The 24,910-nt window shown below is 40.3% G+C and overlaps 1 protein-coding gene across 5 annotated transcripts in view; it reads right to left on the bottom strand.

Moving 5' to 3' along the window:
• Positions 1–18,672: 18,672 nt before the first annotated feature.
• The window catches only part of OGDHL (oxoglutarate dehydrogenase L), a 51,653-nt gene continuing 45,415 nt past the window's right edge, over positions 18,673–24,910 (bottom strand). For all 5 annotated transcript variants that reach the window (XM_064662504.1, XM_064662502.1, XM_064662501.1 and 2 more), the window contains 6 exons: positions 24,823–24,894; positions 23,408–23,533; positions 22,721–22,793; positions 20,441–20,604; positions 19,719–19,873; positions 18,673–18,933 (listed from right to left, as the gene is read on the bottom strand). In XM_064662504.1, the coding sequence (XP_064518574.1) occupies positions 18,810–18,933; positions 19,719–19,873; positions 20,441–20,604; positions 22,721–22,793; positions 23,408–23,533; positions 24,823–24,894 (714 nt within the window). In that variant the 3' untranslated portion in view covers positions 18,673–18,809. The remainder of the gene's footprint in view (positions 18,934–19,718; positions 19,874–20,440; positions 20,605–22,720; positions 22,794–23,407; positions 23,534–24,822; positions 24,895–24,910) is intronic.

Here is a 24,910-nt window from a genome sequence, read left to right as displayed (position 1 = left end):
TAATACGCTGATGCCATTATATCTTGAACATTTGCATGAAGAATATTTAATACCACCAGTCTATTAACTATAAAAGAAAAACTGATTGTTTTTAAGAGTGGCCACTGTGCATTTCCACAGAGATTAAAAACATAACACTAGTGTTTACATGTTACCCCAATTCAAAAATGCTGCAGAAATAATTTAGCCTTTATTCTGGTTTGCACTGGCCTCAAGCACAGTCCTATTCTGAAAGTAGCATATTGGAGACATGATCCATCACAGAGAACTGGGAGAATTTTGTCTGTAATGAATTGACTTAATTATTTCTTTCTATCAGTGAGCAAAATCCAGTCTGACAGAGCAGCAAAGCATAAGTACCATTCAGTCCTACTTAAGACCTTTTCTGTTTGCATGGGAATGAATGTAGTCACTGTGACTAGCAGGAGAGTATATGCAACCAAACAAAATCAAAGAGCAATAACTAGAATGAAGAGGCAAATTTGCAATATAAGGAAGTCTTCAAGCTGGAGCTATAAATACCAGTTTTAGAGTATTGGTACTCATATCATCTTTGCATCATCCCATGTGAAGTGATTTATAGTTTATATTTTTAATAGCATAACTAGGGTATCATATCCTGCAATATACAGTAAATTCAATTAGGAAAATAATAGAGTATCTAGTAATTCCTGTATTATGTGAGCGTTATCCTGAGGGTTTTCTCATTATCTCTTTCATTCCCTACAAATTCTTCCAAGGACTGATATTTTCAGTCACTTTCTCTCAAGCCAAAATATGTTGCCTTACTTATAAGTATTCAGTTATCATTGTTAGAATACACCTTACTCACTGACTAAAGACACTTACCTACCAACTCCAGCGCAGATCCCTTGCTACACAAGCTGGAACACACTCTGAGGCCTGGCCAGGGATTGCTTACTTGCCTGTGGAGAGGTGGAGATATTTTTTCTTCTTTTGTAGACTGAACTAATCCCACACTTAAGCACTCTCAAGCCTAAAAGCAGCAGAAGAGATTTATTACAATAAACTAGAGATGCAGACGTATTTCTGTTTAAGAACTCTAGATGCACACTCAGTAGATTCTATATGTCTGTGCCTATTTTACTGCCTCTTTGGAGTTGCATGCATGCAATTAAGCAGTCTGCTAGATAAAGGATATTCATAACCCCATAAGTAAAGCACAGTGGGCCTGATAATCAATTGGAGAAAAGTCAGCTATGTTGGAGTAAATCAGCTATGATGACTTACAGACATTAAGAGCTGGGCTCATTTCTTTAAAGTTATTATGTTTCACTTAAAAATATGATTCATTATTTCATAAGCTTTGGTTCAAATCAAAGATAAAAATCTATGTTTAGATTATATAAATAATATTATTGCATAAAATCTTCCCCAAAGTTATCATAAAATGGTTTAGGTTGGAAGGGACCTTAAAGATCATCTCGTTCTCACTTCTCTGCCATTAGACCAGGTTGCTCAGAGCCCCATTCAGCCTGGCCTTGAACACTTCCAGGGATGAGGCATCCACAACTTCTCTGGGCAGTCTGTTCCAGGGCCTCACCACCTTCACATTAAAGTGTCTTCCTAACATCTAATCTACTCTAATCTAAAAGTTAGGATGTCAAAATAAATAAATAAAAATCAAGAAAACTATCAGTCGAACCAAATATTCACTTAAAGAATACACTGTTCAAAATATAACTTTTAATTGTTCCTATACTATAATTATGAACATTTCTTTAGAACATTCATGGTAATTTTTCTTTGTCACATTTCACTACAAAGGCATTCTTAATTTTTAACATAAATGTAGCACTACATCTTTTCATAGAATTTTATGCTTAAAATTATAATATTTGAAGTGTATAACAATACTGTAAATATTTATTTGATAATTTATTCATTTTCTTCTAATTAAATACATAATTTTATTTTGTATTCCTACTTATATAGGTACTGATAGTTGATTGTAAGTATTACCTGTTCCTTATTTTACTTTTTTGCCTGAAATTTTAACAGCAGCTTAGACACTGTACTCAACACAGTCACTGTGAGAATTCAGGCTGCAACTACACCCACCCCTGAAACGTTATTCCAGTTTATCATTAAGAGCCCCTTCCTTGTCTACAGCTGCCATAACAGGTGTTTTAGATTCTCCAACTCTGCAAAATACTGGTAGTGGAAGATACTGACACCGTATTTTTACTTGAGGTCCAGTGACCACCCATCCTTCCCATTTATTTAGCTAACCATTCCAGACTTGTATCTTAGTGATCTGGTTTTAGTATTATTCAGCCTGAATACCTGAAAGGAGCAGCTTTGATGAACTCACTCCCTCCAGAGGAAGCCATTTGTGCACATGCTTTACCTTAAACACTACCCCTGCTAAAAGCACTACCTGCAAAGTACTTGACTTCGTGCAAGAACCTTCAGACTCAGTTCAGGTCTGTTTAAATTGGAGAGTCCTGGTTAAATTACAGATGGATAAAATTCACAGGGCATCACAAACTTCTCTGTTTGACAGCAGGAGCTTCCTAAGGGACTGTGCTGCTTCTCAGTTAACAGAACCCCATACACCTGTGTGGGATGATCTCATACTGCAGCTGCATCTGTTAAGGATTTCAGGAAATAGGTAGCTTTTTTACATTCTTATTTAAAATTATTTGTATTATACAAACGAAGTTACTTTCTGAAGTTTAAAAATACACACTTCTATGCACTTATGGAAATCAAATGTGAAGCTTTTAAAATGTTTCTAACCAGAAAACTGTGGAATAGATTGTTCAGTATAAAAAGAGAGAAAATTTTGATTGACAAACCAAGTGTAATTACATTAATGTAACAAGTGGCAATGATTTAATGAGCCTCTTGGTGGGACCCGGGACACACAGCCCCCCTGCAAGAGAACTTGGAGAAGGTAATTGTTTTGCTCTCTCCGTGGGCGTACACCACCGTTCACGCAGTGCTGGGATGTAGGAAATTAAAAAGCCAATTTTTTTCGTGAAATTTTGTATTCACAGCGAGCAAAAGTAAAAGACGCTTGAGTTCAAAACAGGAGTATTTCAAGGGTGTAAAAGCCCGACCTCGCTCCTTTGACAGAAGCGCTGCCAGAGCTTCTGTGCCACGTGTAACTTGGCAGGACGTGGCTGTGACAACACAGCGTGTGAGTTGCAGACGACATAGAAATATTTTAGTGATACTTTTATTTTTATAAAAAAAAAAGTATAGATTTATGACAAATGTAAATGCGTGTTTATAGCACATGTTGTTCCTGTTCTGTTCTGTCTCTATCGAAATATATTTATCTGTCTATATCGATATATGCGCGCCGAAGCGCACGCTGGTAACGCGAGTGCAGCTCGCTCGCAGACGGAGCTTCGCACCGCAAATAAAAGCCACTAGATGAAAGACCTTTGTCGAGTTTTTCTGCCGGGCAGCCCCGGAGCCCCCGAGCCCCCCTGGCCCCGACACAGGGACCCTCAGGGGCGGGGGAGCCTCTGGGACCGCACCCACGGCGGCTCCCGGCGGCTCCCAGGGGCTCCCAGGGGCTCCGTGCCGCTCCCTCGCGTCCCGGCACCAGTCACAGATTCCATGTAGCCGTGCCGTAGGGAAGGGTCTCGTATCGAGGCTGCGAAGGGGCTCTGGCAATTGTGCCAGAGCGAGAGGAGGAAAGAGCTACTCCTCAAACACGCCTCAGAAAGCACAAACACCTCCATCTTTTGTGTTTGCTAAAATAAGCTCCCGTTACAGCGTGTATATATTTTTCTTTCCCAGTTGCACAAACTCATTAAAAACGCAGTCTGAAATAAACTCATAAACCAAAGATGAAAACGTTTAACCCCCAACTTTAGCCACAAAGCAAAGTACTCGAGAGTAAAAAGTAACATTTGTTGCTTACAACTCAGCTACTATTTGCAGCAACCAACACAACGCAGGCAGCAGGTACCCCCGGGGTCGGAGCAGCTGTGCTCCGGCATCGGCAGGTGAGCTCGGCCGTCGGAGCGGGACCGAGCCGGCTGTGCTGCTCCGGGCACTGCTGCGGGGCGTGGGGCGGCTCCACGGCAGCTCCGGCAGAAGAGCAGCGCCTCGGGGCATCGCTGAGCTAGCGAGCGCTGCAGAACTCTGCTATCCGTACCTCAGGTTGCAGCGATGCATCACACACAGAGGAGGGTTGCAGCTCTTTTTTTTCTCTAATTCACCTCGTTGAGTACTGGTGTGGTCTATTTCCTGTTTATTAGGGAACGAGCAACACTTTTCCTCTGTTGCTTTCCAGTCGTAAGAGGACACATAATAAAAATTTCTGCCTACCAAAACGAATCTAAGGTTACAAAACAAGTCAAATTGCACGTGTGTGATCTCAGGTATTCAAATAAGTACAATTTTGTCATTATAAAGGCTTTAGATCACATAGAGGCACCAAAAAAACTATATATATATACATACACACAGTGTCAGATAAATCATTTTTTGCTTGACACTAGAAACTTGAGAGCATGTGTTAATGCAATGTATGCACCACTGGCAACTCATTCAAGTTCTCTGGCTGGGGTTGGTAGATCATTGCAATGTACCTGACACGGACTGAGAGAGACCAGGCCCTCACCTGGGGAAACTGATAGGGTGGGCTTTATGATTTAGAGCCCACAGTACAGAGATGTTACCCCTCTCATCCATTTAACAAGTGTAAATTAATTGTCAGAGATTGCCATTATAGCTTCCTAGAAAGCAGCAAGAGCTGTCTGATGAGGATGGCAAAATAGCAGCAGAAGATGAGAGCATGCTGCTTAATGCAACAGACTCTTTCCTGGGCCACTTTCCCTACTTTTTCTGTAAGCTGAATTAAAGTGCTGCAAACAGCTGTCAAAGGTGAAGGCAGGTAGGTTAAATGTTTGAGGAATGCTGACCCCTGCAAGTCATACAGCTACAGTGGAACCAGGATACAGAAAGCAGTGCCTCCACCTGCCAAAATAACTGTGTTGGTCAGCACAGCCTGAATACAGAGCTGATAGAAACCTGGAAAGGTCAGACCCCAAATGTTTGACTATACAAGAATCTGCTTCTGCCTTGTAAAACAAGTCAACAGAAAGGAATGAATTAAAACAAATTTAAATCTATGGGGGCCCAGTATGTGGTCTTTCTGTGCTGCTGGAACTGCATTATCAGCCATTTTCTCTTATTTCCCCAGTTCTGATTAATTTACAACATTATACAATGTACCATAATAAATCTAAATAGCACCCAATTCATCAAAAAAAAATATGTGGGTCAAGAGATGATTTTGTCTGTTCTGGTTTGATTCTCAGCTTCACAAGAATCTCAAGACTTTAAGGTCCCGAGGAATTACACTTTCAGTAGAAGCAAAATGAATTATGCGTCAATGAACAATTAGGTTATCAAGGTTGTTCACTTAATGTTCCAGCTGTTCTATAATACCATCTTAATGCTTATTGGAGATTTCTTTTGTATTTAGTCTCATTCCATGGTACTTACAAATAAATACATTGTGTTTCTTACAGCTGCTGTGCCAGTTAATAGCAAATACAAGTACAAAATTAATTTCTTGCCTTTTACCACTAGAACTAGAAATGACAGAGGGTGGAGGCTTCATTCAAAGGAGATCAATTAATGTAATAATAGTGAAGCCAGAGATTAAAGCTGGGGGAGATTAAAGGCTTTGTGGGGAGCACTTAACTATAGTTTTTGCTCCTTGCCCTCATAAGTGCTAAAACTTAGATGCACTCAGAGTTCACAGGAAACCAAGCAAATACAGTACTGGCCACTACTTCTTTGTGTTTTTCCAACTGTCCTGCAGGCAGATGGACATCAGCTTATTCTGGAAGATACCAGATTGGAACACTGTAGAGCTGGTGGTCAATGGGGAGATTGTATTTCATTGCAATACCAATGACTTGGATTTTGATAACTCCAGAGTTTCATTTATTACAGTCTCTCCGAGAGCACTTGCATTTTGAAATGAGTGCTTCCTAAGGCATAAACAGTCCAGGTTCCATCAACATTAACACTTTTAAGCTCTGCACTGCTTTATATTCGAGGCAGCTTGAAGGGCACAGTCAGTAACAGGGGATGGCTTGGGAGTTAGGGCCATGCTTGGGAGAGCACCATTCAGGGCCATCCTGCATGCACCAGCACACAACCACAAGAAAAACTGCTGGGTTTTGGTCCACAGAGGTATCAGGGCTTCCTTCTGCCTTCAAAATAGCGATTTTTTTTTTTCTTGAGCCCTAAGTTTCTTTGTGTGGGTTTTTGATTGGTTGATGGTTGGTTTTTTTTGTCTTCCCCTTCTCCCTAGCAAAACATAGATAACACCATTTCACTGCCTAGCAGAGAGTAATTTTGTTATCATTTTTTTGCGGCAGGCAAGACAAGGAGTTCAGGGCTTACATTTTTCATCTCCTGGGCAAAAGGCTTGCAGAAAACGGCTGAAAGCCACTGCTTCTCCACTCCCCACTTTTCAACAGCTTCTCTAGGGCTGGGGACAGGAGTTGTGAAGCAAAAGCAGCAAACTGACCAAGGACAATAGCTTTTCCAGCACCACAGCCCTGTTGGTTTCACCTTCTTGAAAAGGAAGGCAGACAGGCCAGGAACTGAGAGGTTCCAGTTGGAAATTTTTTCCAACAAAAGACCTTTTTGGTGTTGTTCCAATCCTAGACAGTGAAGTACTGACTAGCAGGCCCTGCTGCTGCATCCACTTTTTGCTCTGTTTCAAATCCAGATCAAAGCTGAATCCATCTCAGATTACACAGCTGACCCAGGCAGAGCCTAGCTGGGCTCAAGTACTGTGAGGGAAAACACAAAAGAATATAAACTCTAGGATAAGAAGTAGAAATGTAAAAGGCAAAAAAATTCACTTACATGCGTTGTGTGAGTTGTGGTTTTCACCTTTAGGAGGTGATAGCAAGTTGGATTCACTTTGTGAAGAAGCCAGAAAAGTAGTATTAAATGCTTAAGAATTTACAGGGACACGTTCCCTTCTACCTTGGATTTCTGTCAGGCAATTTACTTGCATCACAAAGATATTACAGATGTCCAGAGGCAATTGGCTCTTCACAGTTCTAGGTCTCTTAATGAAGCACTAGATAATGTCACACTCATGTGTCAACTGAACAAGAATATACCTCCTTTTGCAGAACCAGTCATATGTTACTACCTTGAATGTTACAAATTCATGTAGAACTAACTTGTATGTAGATTTAATAATTTGATTTTAATTAAAAGGAGACTGAAACTCCTGGATATCTTTCATTCTTTCAACTTTTATAAAGTTTCCTATGACAAAGATAATTTCAAAGTAATTCACAGCTTATGGTACTTATTTATACAGATGTACCAGTTCTGCTCTTGGCCACAAATATCTCAGAGAAAATTTGTGAATCATTGGACAGCCCAAAAGTAGAGAGAAAAAAGTTGGCATAGCCATAAGGACAGGATTAAAGCTGTATTACCACAACTAATCTTCCATGTACCTCAAAAGTAATGCTGTCTTTTCTTCTCTTTTCCCTGCAATAATTAGGGTATGAATCTTCTTTATTGCTCCTTATTTGTCAACATATACTCTCAACCTCAACATCATTTTAAAAATGCTTTACACTCAGGTAAATTCAGCAGTTTGCAAGTAATTATATGTCAGAATGCTTGTACCCTGAGCAATATTCAGTTTGGCCAGTAATTAGATATGAAAGAGGGAAGTGGTTAGTCTTTGCATCCTAATGGAGTGGTGTGAGCCAAGAAACACAGGATTTCCTGGGGCCTAGGAGCACCAGGCAGAAAAGCTGCTGTTTCTAGTGGGGCTGCAGGAGAGATGGGCTGCCCAGCCTGAAACCAAAGACAACGAAATCCTGTCACTCAGTATCTCCTACCAGCTGTAATCTGCAGGGACATAGCAAACCACACTTACAGTAACACTGATCTGACTCAAAAGTGCTGTCAAAATAACACTATCACTATGTCCAGATACAGTCCACTTCCCTAGAGATGACAGAGGCATTAAACCAATATTCTTCAGTAAAGAAAAAAAATACTCGAAGTTCAGCGAAGCACAAATTGTATTGTCCCTTTCAAAGACTGAAACATTTTTGCTTTCTGCAACTCTGATATAACCAGATTAGAAAGTTGGAACGTTCAGACTGAACCAGATTGAGAAGAGCAATACAATTAAGCTTGGCACAGAGAACAGCAGCACTTTCTGCAGCAGGACAGCAGGGAGTTTGTTCACACCTCACTGTCCCCCTGAGCCTCCCTGTAGCTACTGAGCAGGTTGTCCTGACCATAACCCAGCTCCAGCCTCCAGCTCCAGCACAGCCCTGGGCACAGGGAGGGCTTTTGACCAACCCACCTACTGTATTCATCAGTGGGACACCAGCTGATGGCTTTCTGCTCTGGCAGTACATTGTTTATTTGCCTCTTAGGTAAATGCAAATTAATTAGACTAAGTTTAAATAATGGTTATTTCTGGGCAGAATTTACTCCCAAAAATAGAAGACTAAAATCCCCTGACCCCTTGAGTATATGGAATGAGCATCAATGGAAGTGCTCCAGGCAGATGAACTCACCAGTGTGATTGGTTTTGGTTTTTACTTTTCTTTTCAAAGAAAAAAGAAGATTTTAGTTTTGCTGAGTTTGGTGCCCTCTGTAACAGTATTCTGAGAACATTTCTGACATACCTCCAAGTTAGAATAAGAGCAGTTTTGTGGGGAGATATTAAGCCTTGATAGATCAACATATTTAGCTGGAGTAAATACAAACAAGCTTTGAGGAACACAAAGCTGCAGGTTTGAAACAGCAAGCTTTCAAGATAAGCGTGGGTTGAGGACAATTGCTGTGACTTTGCTTTAGAGTAACACTGTGACCAAATTGTGACAGTGAGATATCTTCCAGTGAGATAAAAAAATTAGCTGCACCTAAAAGAGACCTCATAGCTCCAGGTAAAGGAGGCCCTGTTACAGTGTTTTTGTTACAGAAGGAAAAAATAAACACAAATTTGCAGTAGTCCTTTCAGTTTGGTGCCTGTCCCCCAAGCACTACCTTTGACTAGTTGCCATGGCACTGGCAGGCAGCTGGATATTGGAAGGCACTATAGTAGCCACTTGGACAAAGGCATGTAATTTTTTTATAGTGAAATAACCAATTTTTTCCTCAAAGTCTCCCTCATTTTTAAGGAGATTGTCTGCCCATATATAATCATGGCCATTTGAAAACTGAACTTAGCCTGCAAGTCTTCTCCACTTTCATCCAGACTATTGTGATAAAGTCAAATCAGGAGGAAGAAAACAGCCACAGCAAATTATTCCAGTGCTAACACCAACTCAATTGCTGTGCAGCTTTTATGGTTTGACTAATTGTCTCATTAAGGCACATTTCTGATCACTGAAATGGATCTCAAGTATTATTAATCACTGAAAAAACTGTACCACTAAGAGCCTCTCTCCTCCTATCCTTGGCACTATTTGCAATGGAAAACGCTCAAAGGCTCCTGTTGATTGGAGCCCTGCTGCTGCACAGTTGGCAGTCAAATGGTACTAATGGCACAATAACCCAATATAACTAAAATAGTTTGCCTTTTAGAGTAACAATCTCTTATAACGTGATTAAGCTCTATCAAGTGCGTTTCTTTCTGTTTTGCAAATGGCTCAAAAAATTCTGACAGTTTTTCCAGTAATTTCTTCAAAAGTGGAGGGAAAATAAAAAAAATAATAATAATAAAAAAACCCACATTAGGTATCAAGAAACAAATTAAAAACAAATGATACATTAAAAAAAAAAAAGGATGAACACAACTGCAGTAACTCTGAGCTGCACAGCAGCATGTTTGTGTGGCACCCAGTCCACTCCCCCTCACAGAACACACCTCCAAGGCCTGGGTTTGTCACAGTTAAGTGCAGACAATTTGGTGAACACTTAGTTCAGGATCTGGCTTGCCCTGGGCTACCTCTGTAACTGGTGGGGAGAGGCACCTCCACAGAGCAATGCAGATCTCCACAAAGTACACACTGTAGGATCTCTGGGCTCCTAATTTAGGTACCTTTTTGGTGTTTGGTTTCAAGCAATATTAAAAAATATGAAGCTTCTTCCTCCTACAAGGAGCACATTTGAAAAGCAACAACACACTACTGAGGTGCTCTTTTCCTTCTCAGCAAACAGGAAGACTTTGCCCTTGGCCATCACTCCCAGTGGTTGCCACAAGCCATACACTGCAACAAGACACTTCCCCTTGCACGGGGTAAACGTGTAGGTGCTTATCCCATAAGCTATCATATTAAAGACAGCAGGCACTTAATTTTCAAGTAGCTAATTTTCAGAAGCCTAATGCAGAAGTGGCACAGCTATTGCTGGGAGAGGTGTGTACCATAATGGTCACCAACTTGATTAAAAAAAAAAAAACAAAGAAGAAAAGACCTCCAGAGGCCTAGGAGCTCTTCCATGGAGGTGGAAGTGGTGCATGGAAAGGAAATTACAATGGTATTCCTCAATATTGGCTCATTCAAGAGAGAGACAAGATGCATCACTAATTTAAAGTTAATTTGAAATGTTTATTTGCTACAACTTTCAGTTTTGATCAGTTTCATAAGACAGTTTTAAGAAAAGACACCCACACACGGGCACTTTTCAGACACATAAATATTTGCTCACATATATGAGTATAAGAAAATGTTCCCAGGAAGGCATCCACTGAGGTCATATGAAGTATAGTCAGAAATATTACAGATTAGTGGCCTTTGTCATAGGCTTTGGAATTAATTCTGGAGAACAGAATATGCTACAGAGATTTCTGTTTCTCATTGGGCTTTGTTAGACACAGGTACCACAAAGTTAGAGTTCTGCATAAATCTATTGAGCTCATGAGCTGTGCAATATTGTGCTCACTATGAAAAAAGTGATTTTACTGATGAGTCTAATGAGGGGTTTGAGGGCTGTGATAAAGGCCTAAGAAAAAAAAGGGATGAAAAAAAAATTATCACACTTCATGTAGCATGTCCCTGATTTTTTAATGCACATAAATATCAGAACAGTGATGCTGAAAAGAAGGAAAAATATTAGATTTTTTTTCCTGACAGTCCCTCCAGAAGCTATTTATGTGCAGTCATAAACTGACATGCACACTCAGATATATTTTCCTGAAGCTGGTACAGTTTTGTCTAAGCAAAATCTTCAGAATATGTATGTGTATACAAATTAAAGACTGTCTGGTTTATAATGAGAAGGGTGTATTGTGGTATAAATATTGCAGAGCACATTAAATAAACATGGTCACATATGACCAAGTATCTATTAAATGAGCACATCACAGGAGAAGTTAATTATCTAAGAGTGTAACTAGGAACCGTTTAGAATCACTGGAGATTAAGTTGCTTTATTTCTGTTTATCTCTCCATCTGAATAGGCAGCAGGTCGTAGCAATGAAGAGTCCCACAGCAGCACAAAGCTTCAGCTCTTCATCAACTTTAAGATGACAGTTTTGTCAACGCCAGCTTGAAGCCATGATAAACCAAAAATTTTCCTCAATGTAATTTTGTGCAAAGTGTGCTGGCACAAAACAGTATTTAGGATGTAAAAGCGCAAAATATTTACAGTTCTTTTGATATCTTGTGCTGTTCAGGGGAAGGAGGAAAACTTACCTGTTAAGTATGTATCTCTGTCATAATGTTGCAGCCTAAAAAAAGTATACATGGACTTCTTCAAACGTGTCAGTGTCAGATACTAATATTCCAGGAGTAACATATAACTTCAGTATATTAATAAGATTTTTCTAGAGCCGACAAGTTATTGTGTTTCAGTCCACATGCAAAAACATGAGTGGAGATGGAATTTGATTTTGCTTGGGCAAGGAAACTCATGAAGAAAACTTTCCACTATTCATTCTATACAATATAATCAATATTACAAACACTGATTAATTAAGGATATGTTAGTGCAAACTGCTATAGCACAAAGAACAACTAATGAAGGATTTAATCACATAAAATTTTTGAAAGTAAGATGAAGCCAATCCCCTTAAATTACTTAAGTACTGCTTAAACACTGTAATTAACATATAGTAATAAATATTTCATCTTTAACAAGCCTATTGGGAGCAGTTTGTTAAACATTTATTTCTAGTCACGGGAAATTATGTACGGTCATTTTGTCATGTTCTATATTAGACAATATTATTTTACCCTCTTTATTTTACACCCAGCAGTGGATACACTCATTTGGGGAAATATAATCTTTCCTCTAATGTGAATTAAATATACTCTTCCTTCATATGTCCTTTGCTTTTTACTAATTAAGTTCACCCTTGCAAAGTCCTGGCCAGCACACAGTGACTGTTCACTTTTACTTGATGGCCTCTGCTGTGGAACTGACTTACTACAGATACTGGAGTTTTATTGGAAACCCCAGCAAGACTATCCAAGGCATCACTGCAGAATTACCCTCACAAAGTGGGCAAGGTCATTTTGGGACACCAGAGAGAAGAATGCAGGTGTCCTTTACAGCCCAGCCAAGCCCCAGACACAGGGTGCCAGGGGTGTGTTTTCAGGCACCTTCTAACACTGATCTACACCTTTTCCTTCAGCCCAGGTAGCATCACAGGTGCACAGAGAAATCTCTGAGAGCACTATACATCACTGCCCTTCAACCAAGTCTGTGTGCAGACAGCTGCTATTGCACTGCAGGGCCAAATCAAATGCAGTTATTTAAACCAGTACTAAAATAAGCCCATTATAGAGATAATGTCTAATACTCACCCAAGGAAAATGACCTAGAGCCAAGCCAAGCTCTCACACAGACCTCCTTCTCTTATGAGAGTCTGAGTGCACCCTCTCCTGAAGGGGAGGTAGAACATGGGCAGAAAGTCTGTCTGTGCTCCTTTACGAGAGGATCAGTGAATTTATGGGCTATTGAACAGGAAGTAAAGATTTCTGCAACAGAAATGATGTTTCTGTGTTTCATGCAGCATCTTTAGTGATGACCAAAACTGTTTTCCCTTCTAAACAAATTAGATCTCCATTTGCCATTAATGACTCCATCACTTACATATCACAAAGGAACTGCCTGGTGCGCTTATTAATAATTGAAAACTTTGAGGAAATCTGTGAAACATTTTCAATCAAAGCTAATAAATGTCTAAATTATTATTTTTCCTGAATAATTATTCCTCTTATTCTTTTATTCTTTTTGGATAATAGGTTACATTTTAAATAATGGCATTAAGAAAAGCACAAGCTGAAGTAACAGTTGAGAGGTATCTGAAACCAGAAGTGGTTTCAATGTTAAAAAGCATGCATTAGAAAAGAAGCAATATTCATCTGTTACCTCCTTGCAAGTATGTTGAATTTCTATTTTAGACTTCATGCTGTTTCCTGATATCTTACACTGATAATTAAGAAAATGTATCCACTTAATCTCTGTCTTTGTTCTGCATAAACATGAAGAAAAATTTTCAATTATCTTTTTAATCAGCAGAGTCCATGAAATCAACTTCTGTTGCTACACAATTGGACTGCGCAGAACTACTAAGCAGCCAAAAAGACCAAAAAAAACCAACAAAACTTTTTTTATCAGAGCTGATAGAAATTTTGAGTGCCTTCTGCCATTTAAAGTTTCACACTGTAGTTATTCTACTCAATTACCTTCACTAGTCAAGAACAAGGGCAGAAAGACATATGCAAAATCATGCTAATATGCAAAGATTTTTTTTGTTTATTGATTTTTTATTTATAATGACGTGTTTTCATCAGCACAGAAAGGCTGTGTGACAGGTACTGACCAAAGCTCCAAGACCTGCAATCTTGTCCCCAGGACATGGAGAGAGGGAGGAGTAGTGGTCCAAGTGTCTGCCCATCCCAGCAGATCCAGCCTGGGGATTGTGGCTGCAAGCCTGGAAAAAGTTGGGTTATTCTACACCTCTCCTCAGGGAAGGAGAATTAATTTTTTTATGTGTTTGTTTTGTTGGGGTTTTTTGAAAACAGAGCAAAAAAATCCCATGCATTCCCTATCACCTTTCACTCAAATGTCTCCTTAATTTTTCCAAACAAACCTCACTGTACTCACACTACAAGTGGCAGTATTTTACGTCTCGAGCAGCTTTAGCCATTGGCCTGCATCAGAAATCCACAGCCACACTCTATGGTTTTTTCTAGGCCTTAAAGTCCTCAGAAGCTCTGCTAATAATTCCAGAAATAGCGTTCCCTTCATCCCAGGGGCAGAATGAGACACCCCTACCCAGTTCCCACCAGCCTCATCTCCTACCTGCAGCTGGGAGCCTGAGGCCCTTCCCATCTCCGGAGCCTTTCCCAGCAGCCACCGTCAGCCTCGTTCACCATTCCTTAACTCCAGTCCTTCCTACTGCAGAAATGGCCACCAACACCCCACAAGACCCACACAGGAACCCCTGCCCTGTGCCCTCCAGGGGCACAGCCACAGTCCCCAGTTCCAGGAAAACAAGGGGAAGTGTTTTGAAGCATTTAGGGGAGGACAACAAATGAGATAGAGATGGGCCAGCTGGGGCCAAAACCTGGGCTTTAACCAACAGCATTTGCTTGGCTGCCCCCACAGCACACACAGGCCAGTCCCATCAGCCATAATTAGGTGCTCAGGTGCACTGGGAAGCTCCTCAGCCTGGCAGGGGCTCTGACAGCCCCTAATTGTGTCCCACAGCCCAGCACCAACCTGGGGAACCGCCTGTGCAATCAAAACATCCTGAATTCACTGAACCAAGACAAAAGACAATAGCAGACTTTTTTATTCTATCTTTGACCAGACTTGTTAACTTTACAAAGATATTCTGTCTGCTTTTAGGTAAGATTTTCTGGCTTTACGTAATTTTTCAGTGCGCCTCTATTTCGTGTTTTAAACAGTGTTCAAAGTCCTCTGTGCCAACATCAATTCAAAATACTTATATGTATGTGTGAGCATAGAGCAGAGGCTCCCAAGCTTTCATTTTCATATTATTAGCAGCAGTGGCTATTCCCAGCTCTGTATCAGAGGCAGCAGATGTGCTGGTTGTGCACCAAGGTAAGAGCTACCCACAGCTCTTGGAACAGCATCCAGAGTCTAGCAAGGGGTTCTTAAAACAAATAACGAAACAACAACACACACTTTCATCTACTCAGTTCAAACAATGCACACACATTCCCGTTTTTTGTCTAGTCTCATATGTTAATTTTCACCTCCTAGAAGGAGCAGAACGGTTCCCTTTCCAGAGAACAGGTTACTCCTCTGCTCTGGGGCAATGACTCCGACTGTACTGTGGGCAGAGCAAAGGTTTCCACCAGGCACCCCCCTGCTGTTAGCACAGCTCATCAGGTCGCTGCTAGGAATGAAAAACAATTCTGTGACAGGAGCTGTTTGTCTTCGCTGTTTCTCTTGCTGCTGTGGGCATGGATGGCCTGGTGTGTCCCCCACAAATGCGATGAAGTCAATGGGCTCTCACATTTGCTGTTTCTTCCAAGTTACAAAGCTGCCATTTGAATTTCAGTGCTGACTTTTTTGCAGGAGAGGCTTATGTAATTCTTCAGTCCTCTTCAAACACTCTACGAAGATTAATCGATTGCTGTAAAAGGTATTTAACTTGTCCACTAGTTCTAACAAAGTATTTGTTTTCTGTGAGATCACAGAGATTCCTTAACCTGGTGTAAAGCCGCCACAGCAGAAACTTGCATCCATTGTTGATAGTGCACCTACTTAATGTGCACCTATTTGAGAACTTGCTGTAAGAGTTTCTTAATCAAGGGGCCTCGTTGAAGTGCCACAGAATTCTGCAAGTATAAACTATGCATTTAGCAATTTTTAATGCTCTAGTAAACTTTTAATTGTTTACCATCTGAAAGCTGAAGAGTCAACATATGAAATTAATTCCAACGTTTAGAAATTAGAGAAGTTAATTCCAGTCTAGTTTCAGGATTTTAAAAACTCCCCTTGAAATAAGAATGCATCCACTTATTGCTTTAAAAAATTGGAAAATAATAGAACAAAATATTCTAATATAACCTCGATTCTATTACCAATTTTAACCCAATGGTTTTGAATAATTATCTTTTTCTAGTCCAAATGCTGCCTACCTCAATGCTTGTATATTTAAATAAGCCATTATTTAGGAAACAAACAGAAAACAGAAGAATGACCTGCCCTAGCACTCTTACAAATGGGATGTTAATGCCAGCACTCAAAAGAGAAACTGTCAAAAATACCAGCCATAACAGAGAATTTTCTTCTTATGTATTTTTATTTTATTGGGTTTTTTACATTCTTTGATGGAATTTTTATGCAACTATTATGCCACAATCTATGATACACAATGAAAGTGGAAATCTGTCATTTACCATTTATATTTCTATGTTAATTTTGTTTTCTACCTCTGCATATGCTGTGGCATAAGTGCATTTATCATACTCCATGCAGCACTGACCTGCCTTATGCAAACTGAGAATACAATAAACAGTGCCAGAAATATTTAGCTGCTCTCAATTCTTGCTACAGAAACAAGCATTCATAAAAGCATTAAAATACTTTGGGCGACGGTTACTGCCTATGAGCTTAATGTCTTGAGCTATACAAAGGGACAGGAGACAATATTTGTGGCTGTCAACTGCAGTACTTTCCGAGTTCATTAGGTTTCAAAAGACTGAATTAGCCTTTATGCTTCAGTGAGAGAAAAAGCCCAAGGCAACCGACCTGATTTAAAAGGGTGTTACTGAGTTTCACCAACATGAAGTCCACTAAGTGGACTTCTGAATCCCATGGTAAGTACCTTGCCACGTTGATTTTATGCTCTGACAGGACTGTTTTTTCACCATCATGTTGTATCCAGGCCAAACAAAGGGACAGCATAAGGCACACATCCCCTTTTGGTAACCTGCTTGGGTAAGTAGTACCTGATCATAGTTGAAAGTTTTTAATACAGCTGTTTATTTTGATGAGACAAGAAGCTTTCCAGCATCACCCAACTCCTTGAATCAAACAAAAACTGTCGTGCTCCCCTGTGTCACAGCCAATACAGCAGCAGCAGCAGGGTTAAACCTACTGCCAAGCACAAAAGTGTCTCTGAGGAGTTTCAGGGCAGGGAAGTGGAGATGGGGGGGATGTCTCATCTATGTGTTTTCCAGTCTCTTGCTATGCTGTATCCAAGTGTCTGCTCAGCAGACCTAGGATAACCCTGCAGGCACTGCAGGGCCCTTGTGTGGCTGGTTACAGCTTCAGCACAGGCATGGCCATTCCTCTGCACCCTCCTACACCACTGACCTGCTCATCCTGCTGTTCCCTCTGCCAGCCAGCAGAAAGAAGGGAAGAAGTCTCCTGCCACTACACAGGTTGGTGCTGCAGAAACCTGCAGTCACAAGGTCCACCCAGAGCCAAGTTCTCCTGGGGCAGAGGGAACAGGAATTCTGACAATATTAATTCTTATATTGGGAGGGGAGAGCAAACAGGGCTCACCTGCCTTCCAGCACTGTGGAGGAAGCACAAGCAGTGGCTCTCAGACCACCCTGCCATGCAAGCACTATGTTCTGGGAGAAACAGCCCTTGCTGCTCTCTCCCCTTCAGCACCTGCTGCACCTCAGCCACCTGACACAGAGCCAGCTTCTGAGGTGGTTCACTTTTATGTCCATACTGAAAGTACATGGCAATTAATATCCTAATTGACAAATAAACACAAGGGACCAAAGAAATCAATTCTTACTTGTACAAAACCACAGCATGTGCCTTTGGTAAATCAGCAACAGTTGCTTGCCCACCTTCCTCTTTACATAAAAGAAAGGTGAGTCAATCAGGAATAGCCACTTCAGAGTTGAGTTAGTATCAGCAAGGAGATGTGAGGCAGGAAATAGCACTGGACAAAACAGAGAATCCATTGCTTGTTGCATAAACACAGATTTTTCATCCAAACACAATCTTTTTAGGGGTGGTACCAGGTCAAAGAGAAGCAGATTCTAGTAGCATAGTGAGGGAAAGTAGTATGTGTTCATCCAAAATAAGGATGTTTACAGGATCCCACAGTTCCCTAATACCACACAGCATCAAAGCAGGCAGCCTGGGGAATGGAAGCAATTGGTGCTGTCACCTCTTCCAAAGTCATTTGATGCTGAATTCTCCTGCTGATGACCCATTTCTCTGTTTGCTGTGGTCTTGTGCACCCTTCTTCCCTCCTCAGTTACCCCCAACAAACCTTTTCTTGGTCCCTTTTATGTCTGCCTTCATCACCCTCCTTGACCTTAAACCTAAGTGGTCAACACCCCTTCTGTTATCACCCAGTTTAACAATTTGTAACCTCACTGTCTATTTTCAGCCTCCTCCTCACATCCTCAGGTTACTTTACCATCTCCTTGCAAAGCTGGTACATTTCTCTACCAAAGTCATCCACCAGCTCGCTGGTTTTCGGTTCCATTACTCTTCTCCAATACACAGACAGAAACAGCTGTCATTTACTTTCCTTGTAACAAAGCCTCTTGTGTGCATAACTATCGTGCTGTCCATGCCTGCTCTACTTACTTACAGTAATTAGACAGTGCCCATGGACTGTGATACAAGCCTTACTGAGCTAGACCTTGGATCCTGGGATAGGAGACACTTCTTGTGTCAAAGACCTCCCAATATAAACAGACAAGTGACAAAAAATGATGGAAGGCAAGTTGGAATTGTTGTTTCCTTACAAACTGGGAAGCAAGGTACATATTAATGAAATCAGCTGCTGGATCCTTTTATTTGGTAAAGCAAAGTTACATAATTTCCAGTATTTTCCCCACTTCTGTTTTCTTTTGGATGCAGTGTTTTGAGAGACTACTAGCCAGAGATGGGTCAGTGCCCTGAAGTTAGAATGTTTTTCCCTCAAAGGCCTCCAGATTGAAAGCTGTATCCAAGAATCTCCTGAGTGACACCAGATGCATGTTCTTGTTGCCTGTGGCAGCTGCAGCAGCAGGCTCTCGGCCAACATACCTGTGTGACAAAAAGAATTGGGCAGACAAATGAGGTGAGAAGAGAGACTATTTTGACAATAACAAGCATGAGAATATGCTGTTTAACATATTCAAGTCAGCTTGTCAGATTTGGACATTTAGTAATCAATCTTTCTTAAATAAAAATCAACCTAAGTTGTACCAAATTATACCTTTTGGTCAGCTTTCCCCTCTTTTCCCCCTCCCATCATTATTAAGCTGTGCCTTCTCCCCCATCCCTCCCAGGGCAGCCAGCTACACTGCCTCATAATTAGATAATTTGCTTTTGGCAATGAAGATTCTCATTCCTCTGACAGCTGCACGGGTAGATCTGAGAGTCAGTCATCTCAAATAATGCAAAGGTACCTGGAATGAGCTCTTACAACAGCTGTTTCCTCCAGAAACCTAACATTTGGAAATCCTTAAAAGACAGAATCTTAGACAAAAAGAGAGAAAAATCCAAGAGAGCTAAGTGCTGCACTAAGGGGCAATAAATACAGAGCTAGTTGCTACTGGTTTTCTTTTAGAACTACAAGAAGGAGCAAGATATGCATGTTGTAGTTGAGAAGCAGTGGTATAGGCTTTGTCCCTCCTTCACCAAGAACCCAGACTCGGAGGTTTTGATTTGTGAACAACCTAATTTACCCATTAATACCATCCTCAAATCAAAAAAACAAATTTAAAAGGAAAAAACCCAAACACACAAAAGTTGAAAATAATCCCAAAGACATTTAAAACCAAACAAATCAGCTCAGGAGACAGAGCAATTGTTTTGAAGTCTCATACCAGATAGGTCGAGTGTGGTTCACAATAGTGCGGAAACGAGGTTTGACATAATCATAATATCCACTGTTTTTGTGCTCCTCCTGACACCAAACTAGATCAGCACTTGGATACTTCTCAAGTTCTTCTTTCAGCAAGTCAAAGGGGAATGGTGAGATCTGGAAAGAGAAGGTAACAATTGGCAAAGCTTTCTCTTACGTGGTTTTAAGCCCATGGTGAGTCATTACCTTTTCATGGAAAGTGACTCATGTTTCTCTAATTGATTTAATGTTCAGAAATAAATAAACACATATTTTATAGCTGTACTAGTATGAACAGAAGTAGGTCATAGTCCAGATCACCTGCACCTCTACAGCTCTTTTGGTGAAGCAGCTATGGCAAGTCCTTAATTAGCGAATGACAATACACTTCAAAGTGTCCTATTCACAACATTTAAACTTAACAGACTGGATATACAAAGTTAAGGTGCCATCATATTGTAACCTTCACTTAGTTACATTGTTCTGGAAAAGTCATCAAGCGTTCTGGATCTCATTGTCCAGTATACTACTGATGTGTTCCTTCTTCCAAAGGCCACAAAGGATTAAAATATGTCTTGTAAGATGCCAAATGATACAAAAATGCTATTACCATTCATTCTAGCAAGTGGTGCCTATTGAAAAGCACAGGAACCCCTTGCTGGAAGTCTCCCCAGGACTCTGTCTTCTGAGGATGAGGGAGCTCACCTGTTCAAGTCTGGTTATAGCTACTTGTTTCTCCAGGTCTTGATTCTTTCTCTCTTTCACAAGATCATAGTACACCTTTCCTGTGCAGAAAATCACTCGCTTGACCTCATGTGGCGCCTGAGCTGCCGGACCATTCTCAGGAATCACGCGCTGGAAAGTGGTACCTGTTTGGAGCACAAATTAGAAAAAGTGCTCTCAGTGGAACTGACATTTCAATAAAGCAGCCCAAGTAACAGTCCTCTACTGAGCAAGCAGCAGGTTACAGTGATCACAGGGTTCTCCTGCCTCTCTATTCTTGCTTTTCAGACCAGTAACTCTGCTAAAGTGACTTTCAGCAGTTCAGTTTCAAGAAGTTAGAAGGTTCTCAATAATCCAGTCTTTCACACTTAAGGACAGAAACATGTTAACAGTGGATTATCTTTTAGCTTTGTGTTGTGCATTACACCTTCACTTTTAAATTGATTGGATAGCTCACTTTTGCTTCCAGCTCTTTTTTTTTCAGAGAATTACCTGAAATACTGTTTCTTCTTTCCAAGATGATTTTAACCATGTAACATTAATATAGCTTTACAAAATGTTAGAATATTCTTATATGAAAACAAACCACATATCCATAATGCAACTACATCTGGCAACTGTAGAAATATTTACACAAGTATGCACATTACTGCCATATATTTAGGTGATTTAAACCTCTGTTTGAGAGCTAAAATGACATTATCCAAAGTAAGAATTAGCATAGAACTGAGCCATATGTATAAGTGATAATGTTTAAGTACAACTTCAGATGCATATCCTCACTGCTAGAGATCTTTTCCCCTGCAATATCAACTCCCAGGAGTACAATTTGCTTGGGATACATGAAACTGGAAGAGGGACTTGATGGTCTAAAAGATCCTTTTCTTTGCTCTTTTATATGAATTATTAGAACTATTTCCACATTAACCAACTGCAGGGCAGCAGACAGCAGCACGACCTCCTAGTCTGAATCAGCACACCCACTCACCAGGAGAATAAGCTCCTGTTTGAACCATTTATCTTGGGGGAAGAAAAGCAACAGCACAAACATATGACAGAGGAACTGATTTATGTCAGAATTATCCTGTTCCACTGAACAGCAGAATTCATCATTAAAAAAGCCTGAATCTGTGCTTCACTGGGTCAGCTGGAGTCATTCTTGCTCTCCTCCTCAGTTTTCCATTAAAAGCAGAGCAAAAAGAGATAGCTGAGAGTCAGCAATACTTTGCTACCTTGCTGTCCTCTTCAGCAAGAACAAGCAAGTATGTCAGAATTCAATGTTAATTACAAATTTGGCCACTACTGAGGGTTAGCCTGAAGTAGGGGACTCCCAAGACATATTGACAAATCACAAAGGCTACAGAATTTCTAATCTGACCTGTTTTACAAAGCTTTTAAACAGCAATAAAAACAATAAATGCCTTTGCTTGAGAATCAAATTTTACTCACGTACAAAAAGGAGATAATGCAATATTTAAGCATGTTTACACACTGTAACTTGCTCTTAAAAAACTGAGCAGTTGTTCTCTTCTGACAACAGTTAAGACACTCACTGGAACTGGAGACAGACCAGCACACCTTATGCACACTTTCTCACTCTGAGTGATCACTTTACTCACCCACTCATTACAGGTCACTGAATTTCCTCATGCCACTCCAGCATGGCCTAAAACCAGCGCAAGGCAGGAAAATAAAATGACTGCAGTTTTTGGTATTCCCTCTGCAGTCACTACGTATCTCTTGGTGCTGATGGCCTGCCAACAACAGCTGGGGTGGTAGCCTGCAGCTCTGAACTCCTGATCTCACTTTGGATCACTGACAGGACACAGAAGCCCCAAAACTGAGTACTGTAAGAAGAACTGGGCACCTTACTCTTACAAATGGGCACAGTGTAATTAGAACCTATGCCATTCACATCTGGGGGTCTGGGGCGTGGGCAGCAAAGAGAACAGTTAAATTTTTACATGAAGAGAAAAAGAGCAGAGAGACATAACAGCCTATTGAGGGGAACATTCCTGCAGGGATGGGAATGCAGTTTTTCACTGCTTTAAGATTAATGGCTGGTTACAAGGTTAAAATTGAGATTCTACACTTGAAAGCAGATTTTTCAGTAAAAGTCCATGCTAGATCTCACCGTGACAGCTTCCCAGAAATTATGGCAAAAGAAAAGGCAAACTCTCCAGAGCAGATTCTCGTCTCCACAGTCTGACATGCAACTTGGTATAGCTAATTATTTGTCCATAATACTTTAAGGTCACCTACCAGTCACCATTTCATCAAAACTGGATTTAGCTTCTGGATGCCTCAGCAGTGACTTGGGTGTCAAAACAATCAGCTGTAAGACAGAAATTTTGCCAGCACTCAGGAGCTGCTTTATCTACATTATTACGTGCAACATTTGTAACACTGTTCATACAAAACCCACAAAGTGTATATGCTATGGAATAAATTAATGTGAATAGCAAACACAGTATTTTTCTTGTTTTGAAAGCCATGGAAGTTTCAAAATGACTCAAAAGATTTAGGTAGTCTACTTCTTTTAAAGGTTGTCAAAACTCATTGCTTATTCTTCTTTCTGACAACAAATCAAACCACAGGCTATAACTCAGTAAAACATTCGACAGTTGTATCTTAGGTTTTCAAAGTTCCAGCAATTAGACAAGCACATGATATTTATGCAACTTGTTAGCTACATTAGAGGTATCTTGACAAGCTCATCTGAAGATCTTCCTAGCCAGATGGAAGCAAAGCTGAAAATCAAGTTTTAGAATCATAGTAAGTCAGAGCTGAGTTTCTTCCCATCAAAACGGTAAGTTCAATCTGTGTTCAGTTAAGATTTTTCTCCAATGATTCTTATCCTTTTGAGCAGCATGTCATATGCAAACAAGACTCCTCTTTATGTGAGGGTTAATATCCCTAAAAAAATCAAGTCCATTACAGTAACTTTACCGGCTTTCTGAATGGCAGCAAGATCTGTCTTCGGAGGACATGAAAGTAGTTGGCTGGAGTTGAACAATTCACCACAATCCAGTTGCATTCATACAGCTGGGAAACTTCAAACTGCTCACTGAACTCCTGAGAGAGACATTCAAGGCATTAGAAAAATGTGCAAAAGATTGGAAAAAAGGCTTGAAAGCCATCCTTCTATTTCTGCCTCTCAGCAACTCCCTTCCTCAAAAAAAAGTTAATTAGCAACTCTCTGCTGAGAATGTTTTATTAGCTAGGAAAGCATCCCTACAAATCATTTGCTTCTGTTTCTACTTCTTCCTAAAAATGTATGCAGATATACACAAAAAGCTTCCATTAATTTAAATAAACTGGGAAGTCCAGGAATGAAGACTGAGGAGGACTAGGACTTCAGCAGATGAAAGACATGAAATAGAACCTCTTTGAAAGAATGTTAAACTATAATTGAATTTGTGAGTGTACAGTTAACTGTCACTCTGCCATTTTTTGGTAGGTGTTCCATCCTCTTGTTTTATTATATTAATATGCTTTATGTTTATATATCTTATTAATACGGGGGGGTTTATTCATAGCTACATATATGTATATATTAGGTAAGCATATGTATAGGCACAATAATCTCTCTACAGATTGGTACAGAATTTAACCCAATTTCCCAGTCTGTGGCTTGAGCTCCTACCTTCTGTGATAAAGCTTATAGCTTGCTTAAGTAAGCACCTGTTGTAGTGCTTAAGTATAGTCAATCAAACAGGTCTTTACTGAGAGTAAGGTGACAAAAATCCCTTTTAGCTGAGGAGGAACATGGTTTTGGAACTATCGTTGCCCGAAGAGTAACAAAGTCAAGACCAAAACTGAAATATTCTTTTTTTTTTTTTTAAGGCTTTTCAATAAATGCATGGCAGTGTATATTAGGAAACCTGCAGTAGGGAAGTGGATGCCCAGCATCCTGGAGAGCTATATACTTTCTCTGTAGAAATGAATGACCAACCTATGAAAGTCTTAGCCAAATCACAATTAGAGTTGCTTATTTTCATGCTCCCAGCAGTACAATTTAGCTCCTCTGCAAAAACCAAGGAATAGTCTCACTTGGCCTTCTTTAGAAATTGTCTAGAGACACCTATTTGCAGTACACACAGCAACATAAACAAGCAGAATCACTGGCCCTGAGGAACAGCCATAAAAAGATCATGCTGCCAGAGATTAATTGTATGTGACCTCAGCTTTGCAATGAAGCAGCAATACTGCACACTTCCATTACTTCTACTGGGATCAAGTTAATGTTACACCAAGCTAAATCTTAACCTGCTACACCTAGCTAAAAGGATGCTTCTTAAAAGAAATATCTCTGAGACGTGAAGAGCAAAAAAAAGGACGTGGCCTTTGACAAAGCTACTTACTGGATAGGCATCAGAGTCATCATTGCTCATCTGCAGAAACCTCTCAGGCCTGGCTGATGAATGCTCTGGACCCTGGTAAAGGTATCAT

Source organism: Pseudopipra pipra, chromosome 8 (genome assembly GCF_036250125.1).
Source record: "Pseudopipra pipra isolate bDixPip1 chromosome 8, bDixPip1.hap1, whole genome shotgun sequence".
Classification (NCBI taxonomy): Eukaryota; Metazoa; Chordata; class Aves; order Passeriformes; family Pipridae; genus Pseudopipra; species Pseudopipra pipra.
This window is presented reverse-complemented; position numbering and strand designations above follow the sequence as displayed.